Source organism: Rhinatrema bivittatum, chromosome 1 (assembly GCF_901001135.1).
Source record: "Rhinatrema bivittatum chromosome 1, aRhiBiv1.1, whole genome shotgun sequence".
NCBI classification, from domain to species: Eukaryota; Metazoa; Chordata; class Amphibia; order Gymnophiona; family Rhinatrematidae; genus Rhinatrema; species Rhinatrema bivittatum.
Genome location: NC_042615.1, coordinates 114,296,166 through 114,318,034, shown reverse-complemented (window position 1 = coordinate 114,318,034; position 21,869 = coordinate 114,296,166). Strand labels below are relative to the sequence as shown.

Here is a 21,869-nt window from a genome sequence, read left to right as displayed (position 1 = left end):
ATCTCAGGGTGACTGGAAATCAAGTTACCTGGTATGAATGTACTATTTCACAGCCTCTCCTCCAATTTGACCAGGAGACTTCAGCTAGTTTATAGTACTGCTGCCACAGCCATATTTTGTAGGAAAAAATTTGATCACGTTACCTCCGCTGTTATATGACCTTAACTTGGTTACCTGTCTCCTGTCGTATTCAGTTTAAAATAGCCTGCCTGACATTTAAGGCTCTTCGGTGGGGTATCCCACTATATGTTTCCAATATCCTATGTCCGTACCTTCCTAAGAGTCCTCTGCTCTTCACAACAAGATTTAACTATCCCTTCATGTAAGGTCATCAGATTAGAAACAACAGATGAAATAAGCTTTTCAAATTTAGCCCCTAGCCTCTGGAATTCACTTCCATTTGAGATATGTTCTGAGAAGGTGTTGCATATGTGGACCCTTGAGCCGAGACGAGGTTGATACCACCACCAAGGGGAGGCCCCCAGTGGTCCTCGTCGTCGGGAGGCGGTGCAGGCGAAGAAGACCCAACTGGAGCTTCACCTTTACCAGCTCACGTTCCCGGTAGGTTGAGCCCTTGGGTGCTGGGGCTGGCAGGACTTAGGTGCGGGTCTCTCACGTCGAGGAGTCCAAGGAGAAGGCAGCACGGCTTCGGGCAGGCAAGGTCGAGGCAGGCAGCAGATAGACGAAACCAGGAACAGGCCAGAGGTCAGGACAGGCAGCAGACAGGCAGGACGAAGAGACAAGCTGGAGGTCAGGGCAGGCGGAGGTCAAGTGTAGACGAAGTACCAGGCAGAAGTTCAAAACTGGGGAGTCCGTCCGAGGGCAGGAGCAGGAATGGAACCGAGGGAGGAGCATAGGAACAGGAGGCTGGACCGGAATGCAGGATCAGGAAGGCAAGGCTGGAACGCAGGATCAAGAAGGCAAGGCTGGAACGCAGATTCAGGAAGGCAAGGCTGGAACGCAGGATCAAGAAGGCAAGGCTGGAACGCAGGATCAGGAAGGCAAGGCTGGAACGCAGGATCAAGAAGGCAAGGCTGGAACGCAGGATCAGGAAGGCAAGACTGGAACGCAGGATCAGGAAGGCAAGGCTGGAACGCAGGATCAAAAAGGCAAGGCTGGAACGCAGGATCAAGAAGGCAAGGCTGGAACGCAGGATCAGGAAGGCAAGGCTGGAACGCAGGATCAGGAAGGCAAGGCTGGAACGCAGGATCAGAATCAGGAACAACGCAGACGATGGACTCAGTATCTGAGCAGGACCCGTTGCTGAGGCAAGGTGCTGGAGTCAAGGCTGGGTATATATACCCGCCCTGGCTGACGTCATCTGTCCGGGCCACAGGGAACTTTCCTGTGGCCCTTTAAATCAAGCACGATGGTGTGCGTGCGTGCCTAGAGGAGAGAGTGCAGAGGTCACCATGAGGGCAGACTGCATCAGCAGCAGTTGGCAGCGGCCGGCAACGGGGAAGAGCCGGGCCTGGGAGCCTCCCGGCAGAGGTAAGGGGGACCTAACCGCGGGCGGCCGCGGCCGGGTATCCTAACAGAAGGGCTTTGCCAAATTTAGGAAGGCCCTGAACACACACCTTTTCTTGCAGCGCTATCCTTATTAACCATAATTATTTTCCTACTGTTATCTTGGTTTATTTAAACTGATCTGATACTTTTATTTTTTTTCCTGATACTTTCATTTTTTATATTCTTAGCTATTCTTAGCTTTAAATTTTGCTCTGTTTAGTTATTTGCTTATTTTATATTTTTGTACTTGTTTACATAATGATTTGATTTCTATTGCAAATTGGTTTATCACTTCAGAAAGGCAATTAATTAAGTTTTAATAAACAAACTAAACTAATCTGAATTTAAGAGAGCATAGGATAAACACAGACGATCTCTGAGGGAGTGATAGAGATTGTAAAGCTGAATAATTTGTGTGAATGGGCAGATTGGATAGGTCGTAATGTTCTTTTTATGCTGTCATGTTTCTATGGACTGGTAGTACTGAGTCTCTCTTGTAGACTGGATCAGTTTGCCCTTAAAATGCCCTTAAAAAGTGGAGCTAACTAGTAATCCTGCTGGCCAAAGAGTACTGCCAAATCTCAAAACTTGTTGGAATTTCACCTTTGTAGCTCTGAGGGCATACAATATTGTTGATAAGGAAAACTGAATTGCAGGATCTGTATTCACTACTAATAAGGAAAGCTTCTGAACTTTATTAAGGAAACACTGTCAAATAAAACAATTGATAAAAGCTCACAAAAACCTGGGTAAACTTTAACAAACAGACATGTAACTCGCTTCTCCCACGGGTCACCTTCAGTAACTGCAGAGGAGGTGAGTGATAACTCTGAAACACTGGAATAGCTCCAAACACTCAGGATCAATCCAGCGGGGACCGGATATCTTCTGGGAGGACCAAGGGGAGACTTATCTAAACAAAGAGTCCAAATCTCTGATGTAGTTCCAAAAGAAAATAATGTATTGCAAATTCAGAAAGTAGTTTTGCAGGATGAAGTCCAGAGAGGAAAAACAAACTATTTATTTATTTTATTTATTTAGACATCTTATATTCTGCAATTTACATGTTGTTCAACGCAGATCACCATTTACATAAATAGGGGCAGATTTTAAAATCTACGCCCGATTTTATAAAATGTGCGCGCAGCCACGTGCATGTTATAAAATCCAGGGTCGGCCCGTGCAAGGGTGTGCACAATTGTGCAACTTGCGAGCGCCGAGCTGCGCAGCCTGCCTCTGTTCCCTCCGAGGCCTCTCCGAAATCGGAGCGGCCTCGGAGGGAACTTTCCTTTCGCCCCCCCCCCCCCCCGCACCTTCCCCTCCCTTCCCCCTACTTAAGCATGCCGGCAGACAGCTAGCCCACGATCCCGGGCACAGCGGCAAATGGCCACGTCCCACCCCGCCCCTCCTGGACCGCTCCAGACTGCCCACGCCCCACCCCTTTTTGCAAGCCCGGGGACATACGCGCGTATTTTCCTTCAATGATTCAGTTGGGTGATTATAAAGCTTTTAAGAATCTTTTAAAAACTCATTTATTTCAGGAGGCATTTGCAGTCTGGGAATGATGCTTTTGGAATCCTTGTTAAAGTCTTCCCATTTTAGAAGACATTTGGGGTGTTTGACTGTGGTCATTACACCATTTTAATGTTTTTATCTTATGTTGTCTATTTATTTCTGTGTATGTTGTTATTTGATGCTTTTATTTTATGTTCCTTGGAATCCTCCTAGAATAGGTTCTGGCAATAGGCAGAATACAAATGATCATAAATAAATAAATTAAGTTAAGTTGGAATCCATAGTAAAGGGAAAGTAAAGATTTGGGGACCCTGATCTTTCCATGTGAGATTGAATTCAGGCCAGCCTCCTGATCAGTGCAAAGAAAAGTAGTGGGGAAGTTCCCCAAGGGAGAGAGGCCTTTCACACGCTGCAGTGTTCATCCACTTGGCTTGCCATCCAGCCAGTTCACCATCATTAACAATCCCCATTGTTCTGTTTTTTTTTTCTCTCAATTTTTGTGTTTTTTGAGTTGGGGTGCACTCAAATCAGACTGGTAACACGGAGGTGGATCAGGTTTTTCTTTAAGTACTCAGGGGTAAAGATATCATTGAAAGTTTGTCCACTTGACTTTTTTTCGCCTTTCGCTATCTCTCTTTGTACTTCGTATTCCAAGCACCCATGCAGGTTCACTGGCTGCATTGCCAACAATATATTATCCTTGTTGTTCTTGCATTGCTTGGTTTAAGAAAAAACTGCAAGTTTATTATCCCGTTAAATATTGCAGCTCCTTGTTTGATATTCTGTGTTTACTAAATTTTGTTTCCTGCCACTGGTCTGGTTGGATTTACAAGATACTAGTAAAGGGTTATTAACAGTTTTATCCTGATGTAGTCATTATACCTGGTATATTATGGCAAGAGTGAGGGGTTATCTGAGAAGGGCATGGGGTGTAGTATCAGGGATTTGGAACAATGTCTAGATTCCTCCAGGTTGCAAACCTATAAATATATATCTATATCTATATTTCTATCTCTCTATCTCCTGTGGTGATTTCCCCCCTCCCATCTAGGAAACACACACACCTCAATTGGGGGGGGGGGGGTGCTACAAGGTTATATCCATTTTTTTGCATAGCAGTGTAACTGATAAAGTTTCATGGCATGCTCATATACTGTTCCTCAGAATGAGAGACAAGCCAAATGCCACGATCTGCTCCTGTTGCTGGGCACAAAATGTATGTCCACTGTCCAGTATATAAGGAGCATTATTCTGAAGCCTGGTCAGGAACACATTCTCTTCTAGCTGAAGACCAAGGGCCAGATTTTGAAACCTACGTGCGGGCGTAGATTTGTGCGCGCAACCTGGCGCGCACAAATCTATGCCTGATTTTATAACATGCGTGCGCAGCCGCGCGCATGTTATAAAATCCGGGGTCGGTGCGCGCAAGGGGGTGCACAGTTGTGCAACTTGGGCGCGCCGAGCCCTAGGGGAGCCCCGATGGCTTTCCCCGTTCCCTCCGACCCCCCACCTTCCCCTCCCTTCTCCTCCCTAACTCGCCCCCCAGCCATATCTAAACCCCCCCTTACCTTTGTTAGATAAGTTGCGCCTGCCTCTGGGTAGGCGTAGGTTGCGCCTGCTGGCCAAGTGCCGGCGCGCGATCCCCCGGCCTAGAGGGCCTTCGGAGCCCTCTGGCCTCGCCCCAGCCCCACCCCGGACTGCCTCCACCCTTTTTTTCGAGCCCCGGGACATACGCGCGTCCCGGGGCTTGCGCGCGTTGCCGAGGAGGCTTGGCGCGCGCAGAAGCGGGTTTTCGGGGTTACGCGCGTAATATACACACATAACCCTTTGAAAATCCACCACCAAGCTTGCCTATTAACATTGCATGAGTGTTCTCCTTTGAGAAAAATGAGAAATTGTTCTCAAAGTTGCAAGTACAGGTAAAATCTAATCTTGGGATGGGATGCTAAGGTAGTAGATAGTAAGATGTCTTACCATAGCACATCCAGTGGATTTTCTTATTATTATATGCCATTAACTGGTTAGAGTTACAGTTCCTTGTAAATGCTCAGTATACCCCTATCCTAACATATTCACTACTCAGTCTTTCCTTCTTCTACTTGTTTCCTTTTTCTTGCTAGTTATGCCTTTATTTTCCCTTCTTCTCCCTTTTCCTGCCCCCTTCTATTATTTCCTTTCCTCTGGAATCACATCTTTGTAATCCTTAGCAGGATGATTTAAATCCCAAGGGCAAAACACTTATTTGTTTCTTCAGAGCTGCTCCGGCTAGCTCTCCTCCTATATCTTGCACCCTGTGTGTGATAATCCCTGCTGGCACTAACTTTTAAAAAGGAGATAGAGCGGCTTTTAAACTAGAAGAAGGGGGAAAGCTGATAATCATGGTTCAGAGGAATGTATCTTTGAAGGATACTAATGAAACAGGAGAGTTAGGGCATCCCAACAGAGAAATTACATTAAAAGTAAAAGTAGTCCATGTGCCTATAAGTAAAGAATCACCTGAGCTAAAGAATTCCAAATTAACCCTATCAACTGAAAAGCAGGTTGTTAATACAAACAAAAAATGCACTTTGAAATGTCTGTATGCCAATGCCAGACATCTAAAAAACAAGATGAGAGAGTTCAAGTGTATAGCAGTGAATGATGAGCTAGACATAATTGGCATCTCAGAAACCTGGTGGAAGGAGGATAACCAATGGGACAGTGCTATATCAGGGTACAAATTATATCACAATGATAGGGAGGATCAACTTGGTCAGGGTGTGGAATTTTGTTTTTTCTGCGGTTCGGGGTTTTTTTTTTCGGGGGCCCCAATTTTCGGCTCAGTGCACACTCTGCCACGTTAGTGTGTGCTAACCTGAAAATGAATTTTTTCTGAAATTTCGGAAACAATTAAATGGTTTTTTGGTTCTCCCAAACCATTCCAAATTAGGCAATTTTGTTGAAATTGCCTAATTCGGGAAAAATGATTCCACATCCCTAGCAACCACAAAAGTTTCCTTATTGCAACTAAGAACAGAGAGACCCTCTGACAGGCACAGTGTAGGTCCTCTTCAAAAAGCAAAAGCCTGATGAGGCAGGAATGCCTCACCAGGAGGGAGAAAACAGACATCTGTATTGCTTTGTGTATGTCCTGAGCTAACCACACTCTGAATCACAAAATGGCTGTGTTATAAAGGCAAGAGCAACCAATCCCAGCTCTGTTTTTCCAGGTTAAACGCCCCTGTTTATTGTAATTCCAACTAAAGTTATATGTAAACCGACGCGATATGATTTTCATGAGCATCGGTATATAAAACCTCTTAAATAAATAAATAAATAAATAAGATGGGAGGAGGGCAGGGGGGATGGAAGGCTCAAGAGAGTTAAACATAGAAACATAGAAATGATGGCAGAAGAAGACCAAACGGCCCATCCAGTCTGCCCAGCAAGTTTCGCACTTTTTTTTTTTCTCATACTTATCTGTTACTCTTGGCTCTTAGTAACCTTTTGGTTCTCTTTCCCTTCCACCCCCACCATTAATGTAGAGAGCAATGTTGGAACTGCATCTAACTGAAATATCTAGCTTAATTAGTTAGGGGTAGTAACCGCTGCAATAAGCAAGCTATACCCATGCTTATTTGTTTACCCAGACTAAATAATTCAGTCCTTGTTGGTTGTTGTCTGTGTATATAGATCCACTTTTCTTCATTCCCCCTGCTGTTGAAGCAGAGAGTTATGCTGGATATGCATTGAAAGTGAAGTATCAGACTTTCTCCCCTGCCGTTGAAGCAGAGAGCTATGCTGGATATGTGTGAAGTATCAGTCTTTCTCCCCTGCCGAAGAAGCAGAGAGTTATGCTGGATATGCATTGAAAGTGAAGTATGAGACTTTCTCCCCTGCCATTGAAGCAGAGAGCTATGCTAGATATGCGTGATGTATCAGTCTTTCTCCCCTGCCGTTGAAGCAGAGAGCTATGCTGGATATGCATTGAAAGTGAAGTATCAGGCTTATTTGGTTTGGGGTAGTAACCGCAGTAACAAGCAAGCTACTCCCCGCTTTTTTGTGAATGCAAATCCTTTTTTCCACATTTCCTCTTGCCGTTGAAGCTTAGAGCAATGTTGGAGTCGCATTAACCGTGTGTATGCTTATTGAATAAGGGTATTATCTCCAGGTAGTAGCTGTCATTCCCGCGAGCCACCCACTCTTCATTCACGTCCTCTAGACTTTATGGATCCACAGTGTTTATCCCATGCCCCTTTGAAGACCTTCACAGATCTGGTCTTCACCACTTCCTCTGGAAGGGCATTCCAGGCATCCACCGCCCTCTCCATGAAGAAATACTTCCTGACATTGGTTCTGAGTCTTCCTCCCTGGAGCTTCAAATCGTGACCCCTGGTTCTGCTGATTTTTTTCCGACGGAAAAGGTTTGTCATTGTCTTTGGATAATTAAAACCTTTCAAGTGTCTGAAAGTCTGTATCATATCACCTCTGCTCCTCATTTCCTCCAGGGTGTACATATTTAGATTCTTCAATGTCTCCTCATAAGTCATTTGATGAAGACCATTCACCTTTTTGGTTGCCCTTCTCTGGACCGCCTCCATCTTGTCTCTGTCTCTTTGGAGATACGGTCTCCAGAACTGAACACAGTACTCCAGGTGAGGCCTCACCAAGGACCTGTACAAGGGGATAATCACTTCCCTTTTCTTACTCATTTCTCCTCTCTCTTACTCGTTATTCCTCTCTCTATGCAGCCCAGCATTCGTCTAGGGACATCTATTGGTGGACTGGAGGGTCCGTTCACATCTTCAAGCCCCAAATTTTAAAAATGAGACTTTATTTCTCATCTTAAAGTATGCTTCCAAAGTTACTTTGTAATACTGAGACTGTTCAGTTGCTTCCATGAGGTAGGTATATAATTTGCAAGTCATCTGTCAGATGACATGTTAAAACTCCTTTTTGCATTTTAGGATAATACTTTCAGGAGATGACAGAGAATGGCACCTGATTGCCTGATTACCCAATGATGCCAGTTCTTGAAGAAATTATCCTATGCTCTGCATTGCCCTCGAGTTATTTTTTTTCACCTTAGGGCCACTTTAAACATGTCTTCTACATTGTATATGTGTTTAAAGAGATAAATTAGTAATAAAAAGCTTCTCTAGATCAAAATGTCTGGAACCAGTTACAGTATACATTAGTACATGGTAAAACTTGTAATGTTTAGAGCTGTAAAATTCAATAAAAAATATTTGTCTTTTAATCAAAGTGCCTCTTTAGTTGATTTTATTCATAAATTAATAAAGTTGTATTAATGGCAAAGTTTCAATAACACTAAGTATATGTACTTGTAGTCACTAGTAATGTAATAAGCCTTTTCTCCCAAACTCTGTCTATGGGGAAAAAGCTAAGTCAGTCAGGCATTATATTAGAAAAAATGTTTTATCTTCTTATTTCCCGAAGGGCTGCTTGAAAATGGCAGTTAAAGTTAGTTCCCTCTAAGTCTCCATTCTTGTGCCAGGCCAGGGAGGCTGAAACTAGGCAGCCATTGGACCTGTTGGCATTTCTAAGCAGCAGCATGACCTTCAGGAAATGTCACCTTCTTGTTACTAGCTTTATTTATTTATATACATTTGATATTCCGCCTCTCCCTCTGGGTAAGGAGCAAGGCAGATTAAGCAAAAATGGGATAAATTGAGCTCATCAATGATGCATACATATAGACTAAGAAAACTAAAAGCAACGATGCATACACATAGGCTAAGAGAATTAACACAGTTATACAAACTAGTGTACGTATTTTCCAGAACAATAGCTAAAAGCTTCATTGGACACATCAATAAGCAATATCTGATCATGTTCTTCTTTTTTGGTCCCAGAAATGGAAGTGCAGACATGGCAGGAGTGTATTATGAGCGGATTGATGTTGAAGGCCATCATCATGGCCCCTGGTCTGAAGAGAGAAAGAACGCCATCAGAGCAGTAGACCAAGCACTGAGGGGCATGACCCAACAAATTAAGGTTGGTGAAATGTCCTATGTAAAATTCTAACATTTATAACATAAGAATATATTATACTATAATGATTTACTCCTTCAACCTACTGTTACTTGTATACCATGTAACCCTGACAAAGTAAGTAACCATCCAATAGGAGCTTAAACAGTAAGGGGGTAATTTTCAAAAGGAGTTACGCATGTAAAAGTAACTACTATTGTAGCAATTTTCAAAAGCCATTTACATGAGCAAATCCTATGGACAATTCAATGGCATGTTTTGTAGCAATTTTCAAAAGTCCTCTTACTTGAGTAAAGTGTATTTACTCGAGTACATGCTTTTTAAAACCAGGCCCTAATTTAATGACCTTTTTCTTTCAGTTTTCTGACTTTTTAAATAATATTTAAGTGATACTACCCAAAAGAAAGATTGTCTTCTTGTCAGTGAGCAGATATCGGAAGGAATCAAAGGACATCAGGTAAAGGCATACTTATGTAACCTCTGGACTGGTAGTCTGGAGACTGGAGACTACTAGTCCAGAGCTCCAGAGGCCCATATCTCAAATGCAGTCATTGGTGTAACACTTTATGGTCCATTATCTTAATATCTAGGATTCCCTGAGTGAGGGGAAGATAATTCTTCTAGGCCCTGTGCATTGCAATAAATTGTATCACCAGATAGCAGTATGGTATACCGCAGTGATGAGCGATGCATTATCTATATCATAGAAAACACACTGAAAGCTGATTTGGTTTCTAGCATTACTTTTCCTGAAATGATGTGCAATGATGAAATGATCTTTACTGCTTCACGTTCCATGTTTGAATGTTACAATTAAATTTGTCAATAAATTTGTGACCTCTCCAGTTCTGTAATTTATTACTAGATGTAAAAAGCCAATTATCCAAATCATTGAAGCTTATCTTTCTCTCCTTTCCCATGATAAGGGGCAGTTGTAAGATTCCCTCCCACAAAGTTGATGCTTTAAGTGTCCACTCAGTTACAGGTATCTCCTACCTGTCCATCAGTGTTCTTTTACATCTTCCTTTATCCTCATGAGATCAGGTGGATACTTATTGTACTCCTCTTCGCCAAAGATCTTCCGTAGATGTATGTGAGGCCTAGAACCCCTTTCTCCCCTACTCTCCTCTGGATGGCTGTAAGTCACCCCTCTGGAGGCAGATGATCCCAGGTTTCTTCCCAGTGAAGAGGACTTCTCCCTTTTTGGAAGTCAAAACAAGACACTAGGCCCCTAGTTAATGGTAACCCAGAAAGAGTAAAACAAAAATCTTTTTGCAGAAAAGAGGGGAAAACACATGAATCCAAGAAGGTGGAAAAAACTTCCAACTCAGCAAAAGAGAATGTTCTTTAAAATGTTTTTTTTTTTAAAATAAAGGAAGGCTCTCTGATGCCACATCCTTCCCTGGTCTCACTTCTGAAAATCTACAGAGGCCTTACCCTTCAATATAATCAAAACAGGTGACAGCTAGATAGATGGGGATCCTACAAGGGAAACTAAAATTTTCACACAGTAAAATGGTGTTCAGAGGGTTATATATCAGAGAAGTTCACCATTTACCTTCTCCTACACTATTATTATGTTTCCTCCCTAATCAAGAAGTGGTTCAATCCTAACCTGCTAGAGAACAAAGGGTCTCTACACTTATCTTTAGAAACTAAAAGAAAATGGCTTTAGGTATTTTGGTTACTTTGAGACCAATATTTAAAGGCATTTAGCAAGATAAGGTGTGAGTTATCCAACTAAATGCCAACTTTTCAATATCGCTAGTACTTATCCAGCTAAATTTTAGTTGGATAAAAAAGAGGCACTCTGGGGACATTCCGGGGAAGAGCAAAGTTATCCAGCTGACTTAACTAATATTAAGTTGTATCCAGCTAAGTTAGCCAGATAATTCTAGGACTACCTCAGAGCAGTTCTAAAGTTATCCAGCCAAATAACTTGCTACTTATATTCAACAGATATAGCTGGTTAAGTGCTGATGTTATAAAAAAAAAAAAAAAAGGCTGTGTGTGGGCCTGCTAGCTTGATCCCTCTCTCACCCCAGTGAAAACTATAAGGCCACTGGTGGCTGAGCCCCCTTCCTTCCAAGCTCCCCCCAAAATTGTGGAATTCACATGTAAAGAAAGGCTCTGGCAGAAAGCCAACCTGCGCCATCCGTCAACATATCCTGAACCCTCCTGTCCCACCTGGGACCCCATACTGTGAATGGAGCTGGGAAAAAATAGCAAGCTCCCAGCATGTCTGGCATTGCTTTGAAAGTAATTGATTTCCGACTTTACTTTTGTGAGATTTTTTTTTTGAGTGACTGAGCTTGATCCCTTGGGCTTAAGTATCTGCCACCCAACTCCACTCCCAGATACCACTGGAGAACTATCTCAGGGCTGTAGCAAATTTTGTCCAGATTCTGTAGCACCTGAAGGTAACCCCTTGCCTTCTACAGGGAATGTGCTCTGTGAAAAGGGGTTACATATATCTAAATGGTCAATAATTTTGTTTTTTAGAAGCTATTCCGAAAAACAAAATTACTGATCAACTGGATAGACACAGAATAATGGGTGCAGAGCCAACATGGATTTAGCAAAAGGAAGACTTGTCTTATAAATCTGTTACATTTTTCGAAGGGGTAAACAAATATGTAAAGAAGGGTGAGTCAATTGATATAGTGTATTTGAATTTTCAGAAGGCATTTAACAAAGTCCCTCATAAAAGACTCATCAGCAAATTAAAAAGTCATGGGATAGGAGGCAATGTCCTATTGTGGATTGGTAACTGGCTAAAGGATAGTAGACAGAGTAGGACTGAATGGACAGTTCTTGCAATGGTGATAAGTAAATAGTGGAGTGCCCCAGGGATCTGTGCTTGGTACTTTTATTATATTTGTAAATGAACTGGGAAAACAGAGGTGAGTGAGCTGATCAAATTCACAGATGACACAGAATTGTTCAAGTTGTCAGATCACTAGTCGATTGTGAGAAACTGAAGGATGTGCAAAACTGGGGACAAGCACATCTAAATGCATCAACTTTTAATGTTCTGTTCTACAAAACCAGATGTTTACACTTGTCACTTGAGACTTTTTTCTAAGTGTGAAATCATCGAATGATTATAATGTATTGGATTTTATTGTAAGCCGCTTTGATGACACTGTATTGAAAGACAGTCAATCAAATTGAATAAAAAGAATAAAATAAATGGCAGATGAAATTTAATGTGGACAAGTGCAAAGTGATGCATATAGGGAAGAATAATCCAAACTATAGTTACCCGAGGCTGGGTTCCGTATTAGGTGTTGCCACTCAGGAAAAGGGTCTTGGAGTTATTGTTGCCAATGCTTTGAAATCCTCGGCCCAGTGTGTGATGGTGGTTAAAAAAGCAAACAAGGTAGACAGCTAGGAAGGAGTGGAAAACATGAGGAGGGATCTAGTGAAGCTTGAGGAATGATCTAAGGTCTGGCAACTAAGATTTAATGCTTAAAAATGCAGAGTAATGCATTTAGGATATAAAAATCCAATGGAAAGGTACAGTAGTGGAGGTGAAAGTCTTCTAAGCACAAAGGAAGAGCGGCATCTAGGGATAATTGTATCTGATGATCTTAAAGTAGCCAAAGCGATGGTAAAAGCCAGAAAGATGCTTGGCTATATAGGGAAAAAAATAATCAGCAGAAAAAGGGAGGTGATATTGCCCCTGTATAGGTCCCTGTTGAGACCTCATTTGGAATACTGTGTACAATCCTGGAAACTGCATCTTCAAAAGGATATAAACAGGTTGGACTTGGCCCAGAGAGTGGCTACTAAAATGGTCATTGGTCTTTATTCTAAAGCATATGGGGATAGACTTAAAGATCTAAGCATGTATACCCTAGAGGAAAGGCAAGATAAGGGAGATATGATAGGGACATTCAAATATCTCAAAGGCTTCCATGCACAGGAAGTGAGCCTTTTTCAATGGAAAGGGGGCTCTAGAAAGAGGGGTCATGAGATGAGGTTGAAAGGGGGTAGACTCACGAGTAATCTTAGGAAATATTTCTTTATAAAGACGGTACTGGATTTGTGGAACTGCCTCCCAGTGGAGGTGGTGGAGACAAAACCAGTATCTGAATTCAAGAAAGCACGAGATAAATACAGGGGATCTCTAAGGAAGTGATGAGAATTATAATGCTAAATTAATTGGACGGCTGGGCAGGCTGGATGAGCCATACAGTCTTTTTCTGCTGTCACGTTTCTGTGTTAGGTATTGTAACCCTTTTCATGGAAGTGCCATGTTCTCCCAGGGCACAGAAAAGTAATTTATATTTCTGGGGCTATCTATACTGATTTCCTCTTTTCTCTCCTTTATCCCCAAGGTGTGGGTCCTTTCTGTGAGGGGAAGCTGAGGCTTATGGCCTCTGTGTAATTTTCCCTGTGGTCCATAGTGCTGCAGGGACAAACTTCACTGGCCACAGAGCTGGGTGTTCAAATAATATTTTACTGATTCTGAAAAAGTTAATTAAATGTCCAATTATGAATACATGAAATTACAGCCGACAACCTTCTTCCTCCTATGTATGTGTCTTTGGCCCAGGTTCCTTATACAAATCTTACCACTCCTGCTCTATGTGTATAAGAAGTCCAGTACTTGGGGAAAATCCTACTCTGCGTGGGGTCCTCGTAGAACATAGAAAAATCCTATCTGAGTCCACACTTGTTTTTTGTCCTTTTACCCAGCCTGTGCCTGTGTCCCAGGGGATGAAAGTCTTGTTGAGGGTCTTCTGAGTTCTTCACTTTCTTCCTTATAAATATTGAACCTCTCTGAAGGAGGAGTCTGATGCTAAAGTTCAGACCTGTGGTCTTCCAGCCCAGCTCCGGACAAGGAGGGGTGGACTAAAAAAAACCCTCCTGCCAACAAAATAGTATCAGTCTCTAGTCACAAAAATCCTCTCTGAAGGGGAGTCACTGTCCTGCAGATCTGTCTGTCTCTCTCCTAGACAGGGTTCTTGTCAAGTCTTCAGTGTCTTGGCTTCTGGATCCGGGGAACTGCTATCCCCAAAATGACCAGGCTCCCACTCCAATGAAATTATAAGAAAAATCAGCAAGACACTAACAAAAATCTTTTCCTCTAAAATGAGACCAACCTAGGAAGGAATGGACTCTAAAAACATAAAGCAGTCTGAACTCAAATCTGAACTCAAAAGCCACACCTATCACTCTCCTAGCCCCCTCTTAGAGTCAAAGGTCCACCCACTCAGGACAGCCTCAGTAGGTAGCACAATTAAAACAAATTTGGGAAAGTAATTTTTCACTCAGCGCAGAATTAAATTGTGTAATTTGTTGCCAAAGGATGTGTGGAAAGCAGTTAGTATAACTGGGTTTAAAAAGAGGTTGGATAAGTTCCTTGAGGAAAAGTCCATAAACCATTATTAGCCATGTTTTTTAATTTGAATTTATTAAAACTTATTTTTTGCACTCTTCAAAAAAGTATTTCAAGGCGAACTGCAAATAAGCCACTGCTTATCCCTGGTTATGAGCAAAAAGGATTGGATCTATTCTTTAGGATCTTGCTGGGTGATTGTGACCTGGATTGGCCACAGTCAGGAGACAGGATGCCGGGCTTCATGGGCCTTTAGTCTGATCCACTGTGGGCCCACCCACGATGCGCCATCACCTGTCCTAGCCAGCTCAATGGTTCACGAAATCCAACAGAAGCAGGATAAGGCACGCAGACAGGGCAAGGTAATAGAGGCAGGGCACAGGACCAGTAAGACATAGCACAGGAACAGTGAGACAAGGCACAGGGAGTAGCAACATGCACTGGAAGACAGGAGGACCTGTTACTGTGGTGTTTGTAGTAGCATTGCTTGGGCTTAAGTATCCAGCTGCATGATGCCATCACTGGGTGCCAGCAAGGTGATTCCTGCTGTGAGGCCTTCAAGACGTGGCGCACTAGGCATGCACGCAGCTAGAGAGAGTGGAGGGGAGGGAAGCAGTATGGCAGCATGTTGGCCAGGTTGGCAACATCCTGGACTGCTGGTCTGACTCACGGCCAGCCAAAACAGTACAATCAATTTAACAGATTTATTTCAGTGTTCCACTAACTCTGCAATCCCTTTACCTATCTTTAAGGGAACACACATGTCAAAATGACTAAAAAAGTCAGTTTATTTAACCTTTCTCAGATTACCTTAATATCTTTCCTAATTTTAGAAACAGCCAACCTTCCCTCAAACTTAATGATCAATGCTACATGATGTGACCAGAGTTCAGGATCTATTGTTGAGCATTGCAAATGCCCAATTCAGACCAATAGATCAAGTCTATGACCCTTACGATGGGTAGAGCCGTCAACTAGCTGCTTCATCCCACAAAGTTGAAGTGAAGACTACAGAGTTTAGGTACTAAAACAATTTAAATTATATAAATGTAAATTAAATTCCCTAACCATTAATAAAAAGGAAAATTGAAAAATCAGATCAACAGTAACCTCACAAAATATATCTAAAGACTTTGCATCTAACACAAGTGGATGATAAACCAATAAAATTCCCACTAGGTCAACCATATCTAGTCTAAATGATAAGCAATCTGACCCTTTCAAAACACTAACAGGAAGCTGCACGACTGGTAGCACTAGGTCACTAGGAGATTGTTGTGAATTAGTTAGGGGCAGGGAGTGGGAGGAGACGTACAGATTTTCTCCTCTATCTCTCCCATTTGCTCACTTGCAAATGCTCACTGACACACATATGCATGTTCGTTCACACATTCATACACATGCTTTTCATAATGCTCCCACACATACAGGTTCTCTCAACTCCCACAGATGCACACTCCCTCACACGCGCACTCTAACGCTCCCACAGATGCATGCTCTCTCACACATGCACTCCCTCATGCTCTCACACATGTACACTCTCTCATTCTCCCACACATGCATGCTCCCACAAATATATGTTCACTCACATGAACGCTCACTTACAAACTCCCACACATGCATGCTCTCTCATGCTTACTCTCTATCATTCTTCCACTTATACACGCTCGCTCACATGCTCTCTCTTATGCTCCCACACATGTGCACTTGCTTACAAGCTCTCTCATGCTCCCACACATGCACGCTCACTCACATGTTCTCTCGCTCTCCCATACTCTTTCTCTCATGCTCCTATACATGCATACACATTCACACACTCTCTCTTACACTCACACACATGCATGCTTGCTCATACGTTTTCTCTCACGCTCACACACATGGTTGCTCACTCACTAATTCACTAGCCCTCTTTCTCACTTTTCATCCCCTCTGCCTCTGAATACATTTTAAAAAACATTTTTACTTAAACTGGTCAGGAGGGCTGCAGGCAGGGCTACCTCTTGATAATCTTGTAGGTGCCCCATGGTATGAGAAGAGGAGGGCTGAAAAATCCTGATGTTGGGAGAGTGGGTAGATAAGGTTTGTTATTTTTTGCCATGGTTGAGCATAAGGAGGGGCTAGCGGCAGACAGAAGGGGGAGGCCTTCAGCCGGCAGTGAGACAGCAGAGTGGAAGTTCAGGAGATCTGCTGGCTGCTTTCTGCCGGCACAGGAAGCCACGGATTGAGAGATGCAAGGGGGGAGTCACGAAAGTGCTTTCTGCTGCTGCGGTGCTGCAGGGGGAGGGGCACTTTAGAAAAACAGGCCCCAGGTCCATGCTATTGCAATGCCTGTTAGGGATGAGAGCAGGCAGCAGGTCCCATGCTGCTGCTGTCTTCACAGTAAAAATTAGAAGGCAGAACATGGAGAGCCTTGGAGGAGGCTCCAGCTCCCTGAGAAGAGCTATTGTAGAGTTGATGTCACAGCAGCCCCAGAAGCATGGGACCACTGTGACCAATACCAACTGATGTGATTGGCTGGCCCAGCCCTCCAGGGTGTATCTGAAACCCCAATAGGCCAATCGACCCCAGTGCAGACTGTAGGAAAAACAACTAAGGAGACTGCCAACATTTAGGTTCCTGAAGGTAAATCCTTCCCCTCCATCAAAATACTCTCACAGGGCTGTAAAGTTTGAGTTAGGATTCTGTCCCAATATCAAGTAGAAGCCTCTTTGTCATAGGAACCCAGAAGGAGGTTACAGAAGCAATTGTAGAAAGAACATATTGGTAGTGAGTGTAGTCAATTGTTAAGATGTATTTTCTAAAATACCCCCTTGAAAGTTGCCAGAATGGATCATTCCATTTAATAATTTAATAACCCCTGCAGGTACACATCCAGAGGCATGCATATTTCTTTTGTTATCTGGGCGGAAGTCCCAGAATGAATCCACTATTTAACTGTTACAATGTTTGTCTAACCATTTCTAACTCTCAAAGCTGTATGCCTTGCACTTACATAGTTTTTACCGTGGACACATGCAAAATTATTCTATCACTTCAAATGCCTGAGCATAAAATAACAGCAGCGCCTGCAATCGCAGGTACACAGAGCACCTTGGTGGCCCTCTCGGAAGCGCTGCACCTTTCCTTACCTGAGGCATTTGTGCACTTCAAAAAGAGGATTTTGCAGCCACAAAACACACAAATGATGCATAAACAATCAACACATATTCTTTGATAAAGCCATCATGAAGAGTTAGGACCAGGTTGAGTAGGGGAAGTGAAGTAGCCGGAACACGTCATTCATGCAATAACTGCATGTCTGGCCGCCAACAGCCACATTGACTCATCGACAAAAGGCCTACGACACGGGTGACATTGAGCCATTGATGACAACATTGTTTCATGGCACTGGTGGGCTGGAGATAATGTGGAACAAACATGAGGTAAGGTGGCAGCCATAATTTTCCCCTCTGCTGTAAGAGCTCTGAGGTTTTGCTTCATCCCTGTTTGAAATGGACTGCAGGGCTATGACAAGTTGTCTGTTCTCTGTCTCCCCCGCATAACCCTCTCTCAGCGACAAGGACACGGCAAGGGTGGGGGGACAACCACATATCTCATAAACGTCCCCAGAATTACACAACTATGTCCCCACACATTCACCAAACCCAACACATCCACAAGTTAATCCATTTAAATAATGACAAAGTCACTGCAAATTGATTGAATTTTCTAGCAGCAGAGAGTATAGAGTATAAGTAAAATATTTAATTTCATAGCTTCAGGATAGATTTCAGATCTGAGCCAACCTAAGGATATCCATATGTATCAAGATCAAGCCCTTGTCAGGTCCCCATGATTAATTTCTTCTCTGGCATGTGACCTGTGAGCTGCATATGGGCTCTGTGATGCTTTATGTAACTTCACAAGATGTCAAACATCTTCTTATTTATTTATTTATTTAATTAATTTCTTTTCCTATACCGATGCTCAAGACTAGGTCTTATCGTACCGGTTTACAATGTAACTGAGGGGAAACCAATTAACATCAAGGTAGAAAGTAAAGTTACATTAAACAGGGAGCATAAAACCTGGGCAATGGAAGACAGTACAGAGTTTAAACTAAGAAACAATTAGAGAGAGATAAATATATAAATCAACAAAAACTGTAAGATACAAAAACATAGGTTTATCCTAGGCAGTTATTAGCCTGGTATGTCCAGAGGGAGAAGGAAAGGGTGAGGTTGGGTGGGGGGAAGGGATTGGGGAGGGGTGGGGGAGTGAGAGTCAGTGATGGTTGAGGAGATCCTTCAGCGGTAGGCTTCTGCGAAAAGCCAGGTTTTCAATTTCTTTCTGAAAGTTGAATGGCATTGTTCTTGGCGTAAGTCTTGTGGAAGTGAATTCCAATGTAGTGGACCTGCTGTTGAAAGAGCTCGCTTGTGAATAGTGTTGTGGACCGATGATTTGTTGGGGGGGGGCCTTGAGCGAACCTTTGTAGGCAGTTCTGATCGGTCTTGCGGAAGTATGTAATTCAAGTGGGAAGGTGAGTTGGAGAGTGGATTGCTGGTAGACTGATTTGTGGATGATGGTGAGAGCCTTGAAAAGTATTCTATATTGGATGGGCAGCCAGTGTAGAATTTTTAGTATTGGTGTGATATGGTCCTTGCGACGAGTGTTTGTAAGGATCCTAGCCGCTGCGTTTTGCAGCATCTGAAGAGGTTTGGTGGACGAAGCGGGCAGACCAAGTAATAGAGCATTACAATAGTCGATCTTTGAAAACAGTATGGCTTGAAGCACCGAACGGAAATCCTTGAAGTGCAAGAGCGGTCTAAGTTGCTTCAGGACCTGTAGCTTGAAGAAGCATTCTTTGGTTGTGGCGTTAATGAATTTTTTGAAATTCATTCTGGAGTCAAGGGTGGCCCCAAGATCTCTGACCTGGTTTGCTAATGGGATGCTAGCATTATTTGCGAGGGGGTTGTTGTCACAAGGGGAGATAACCAGTAGTTCCGTTTTGGAAGTATTTAGGACCAAATTGAGACTCGAGAGCAGAAGGTTGATGGCGTGTAAGCAGTTGTTCCAGAAATTTAGAGTAGAGATGGGGTCTGAGATGGGGATTATGATTTGTACATCGTCCGCGTATATAAAGTGGGTGAGATTGAGACTATTGAGTAGCTGGCATAAAGGGAGTAGATATATATTGAACAGGGTAGGGGAAAGAGACGAACCCTGAGGTACACCTTGGTTTGATGGAATGGAGTGAGATTCTTTGTCATTTATTTTGACTTTGTAGTGTCTGTTGTTCAGAAAGGATGTGAACCAGAGCAGTGCAGAGCCGGATATGCCTATTTCCATTAAGCGGTTAATGAGGATATTGTGGTTTACCGTGTCGAATGCGGCAGAGATGTCGAGAAGGGCTAGCAGGTAAGATTGTCCCTTGTCAAGGCCCATCAGGATGTTGTCCGTTAGAGAAAGAAGGAGGGATTCTGTGTTTAGGCGTTTCCTGAATCCGAATTGAGAGGGGTAGAGAATATTGTGGGAGTCAAGGTAGTCTGTGAGTCGGATGTTGACAAGCTTTTCCATTAGCTTGGCTATAAAAGGTAGGTTTGCAATGGGGCGGAAGTTTGCAGGGTCGTCTGGGTCCAGGTTGGGTTTTTTAAGTAAGGGTTTAAGTGAAGCAATTTTTAAGGAGTCCGGGACCGATCCTTGATTGAGGGAGCAATTTATGATGTCTGCCAGCGGTTTAGCAATGGTGTTAGGGATGGTGAGAAGTAGTTTGGTCGGTATTTGGTCCAAGGATGAGTGGAAGGTTTCATTTTCTTGATTATTGATTCAATTTCCAGGGAGGATGTCTGTTCAAGAATTTCTAGTGATGGTCTGTGGATATTTGGTGGAGGGTTATTAGTTGCGAGGCTTAATCTTCTTATATATTTATATATATATTAATATTAATATATATTAATATTAATATTATATATATATTAATATTATATATATATATTATATATATATATATATATATAATATATATATATTCTATATTATATATATATATATATTATATTATAATATATATATCTCTTATATCTATATCTATCTATCTATATTATCTACTTCTATCTATCTTCTCTCTATCTTATCTCTTATCATCTCTTCTCTCTCTCTTCTACTCTCTCTATCTCTCTCTATCTCTCTCTTCTCTCTTCTCTCATCTCTTCTATCTCTCTCTATTCTCTCTTCTCTTCTCTATCTCTCTTCTCTCTCTCTCTCTCTCTTCTCTCTCTCTCTCTCTCTCTCTCTCTCTCTCTTCCTCTTCTCTCTCTCTTCCTCTTCTTCTCTATTTGCTCCATTTAGTGTTCCATTAGCTCATTATGGGAGTAGTCCGTGGCAAGGGATAAAGTTTATAAATACATAGCTTCTTTGTGATTAGAAGTTTGATTGCATTTTTAATCTGAAAAGTAAAAAATCTATATCTACATTTGGAAGTATTTTCATGTTTTGAAAAATCAAAATCATAGAAATAAAACTTTGTATTGGTACATCTGTAGGCCATAAAGTATTTTTAAAGATGTATACAATACAAGAAATGTTTTGGAAAGATTCTTTTCTAGTCGGCACACCCAAAGCACTGACCTCCCTGAGAAAATACAGCAGGAGCAACAGCAGGGATTAATCAAATACTTTCAGGCCTGCTTCAAAGCTAAGATTATGGAGGAGATGTCCTTCTCTTAAGAATGTATTCTCCTTCTGGTGTATAGTGCTGTTTTAGCACAGGACACCTGCAGTGGGAATTTCAAGTTAGCTGGCTTTTCTGTCAGCTGGGGTGCAATATCATCTTTACCTGGAGCTTTGTTTGTGAGTAAATCTGTGGACTTGTAAGCTCAAGGTTGACAAAACGTCATTCAGCACTTTGACCTGAGAGCTTTAGGAAATGTCTGAGTGTTTATGTTCAGCATATACTGCATATGGCGATGATGATGAAGTGTTTTTGTATGTACACCATCAGCGACTACTTTGAACTGCCTTACTACAAACTCAGCTATTGCAGGCCAAGGAATCACTGCTCATCCCCCCTGGTTCCTGGCTCAACCATTGGAGTCCCAACATCATCTTGGGGTGATGTTCTTGAAAACCTGAATGAGGACGCTGAGGCCTAAGTAGCAGCAAACCGCACCAGATAGCCTTATAAGTACTGACTTATGCAGCTGTCAGGTGGCTGCTTCCCTCTGCCAGACAGAGGGATAAATTAGATGAAACTGCCTTACTACCAACTCAGCTATTGCAGGCCAAGGAATCACTGCAGATGAAATTTAATATGGACAAGTGCAAAGTGATGCACTTAGGGAAGAGTAACCCAAAGTATGGCTACACAATGCAAGGTTCCACATTAGGAGTCACCACTCAGTAAAAGGATCTAGGTGTCATAGTTGAAAATAAGTTGAAATCTCCTGCTCAGTGTGCAGCAACAGTCTGGAAAGCAAATAGAATGATAGGGATTATTAGGAAAGGAATGAAGAATAAAACAGAAAAT

At 42.5% G+C, this 21,869-nt stretch overlaps 1 protein-coding gene across 2 annotated transcripts in view; it reads left to right on the top strand.

Annotated features, from left to right (window-relative positions):
• The window catches only part of ENPP6 (ectonucleotide pyrophosphatase/phosphodiesterase 6), a 224,355-nt gene that overhangs the window by 160,375 nt on the left and 42,111 nt on the right, over positions 1-21,869 (top strand). For both annotated transcript variants that reach the window (XM_029584122.1, XM_029584058.1), the window contains exon 4: positions 8,880-9,021. In XM_029584122.1, the coding sequence (XP_029439982.1) occupies positions 8,880-9,021 (142 nt within the window). The remainder of the gene's footprint in view (positions 1-8,879; positions 9,022-21,869) is intronic.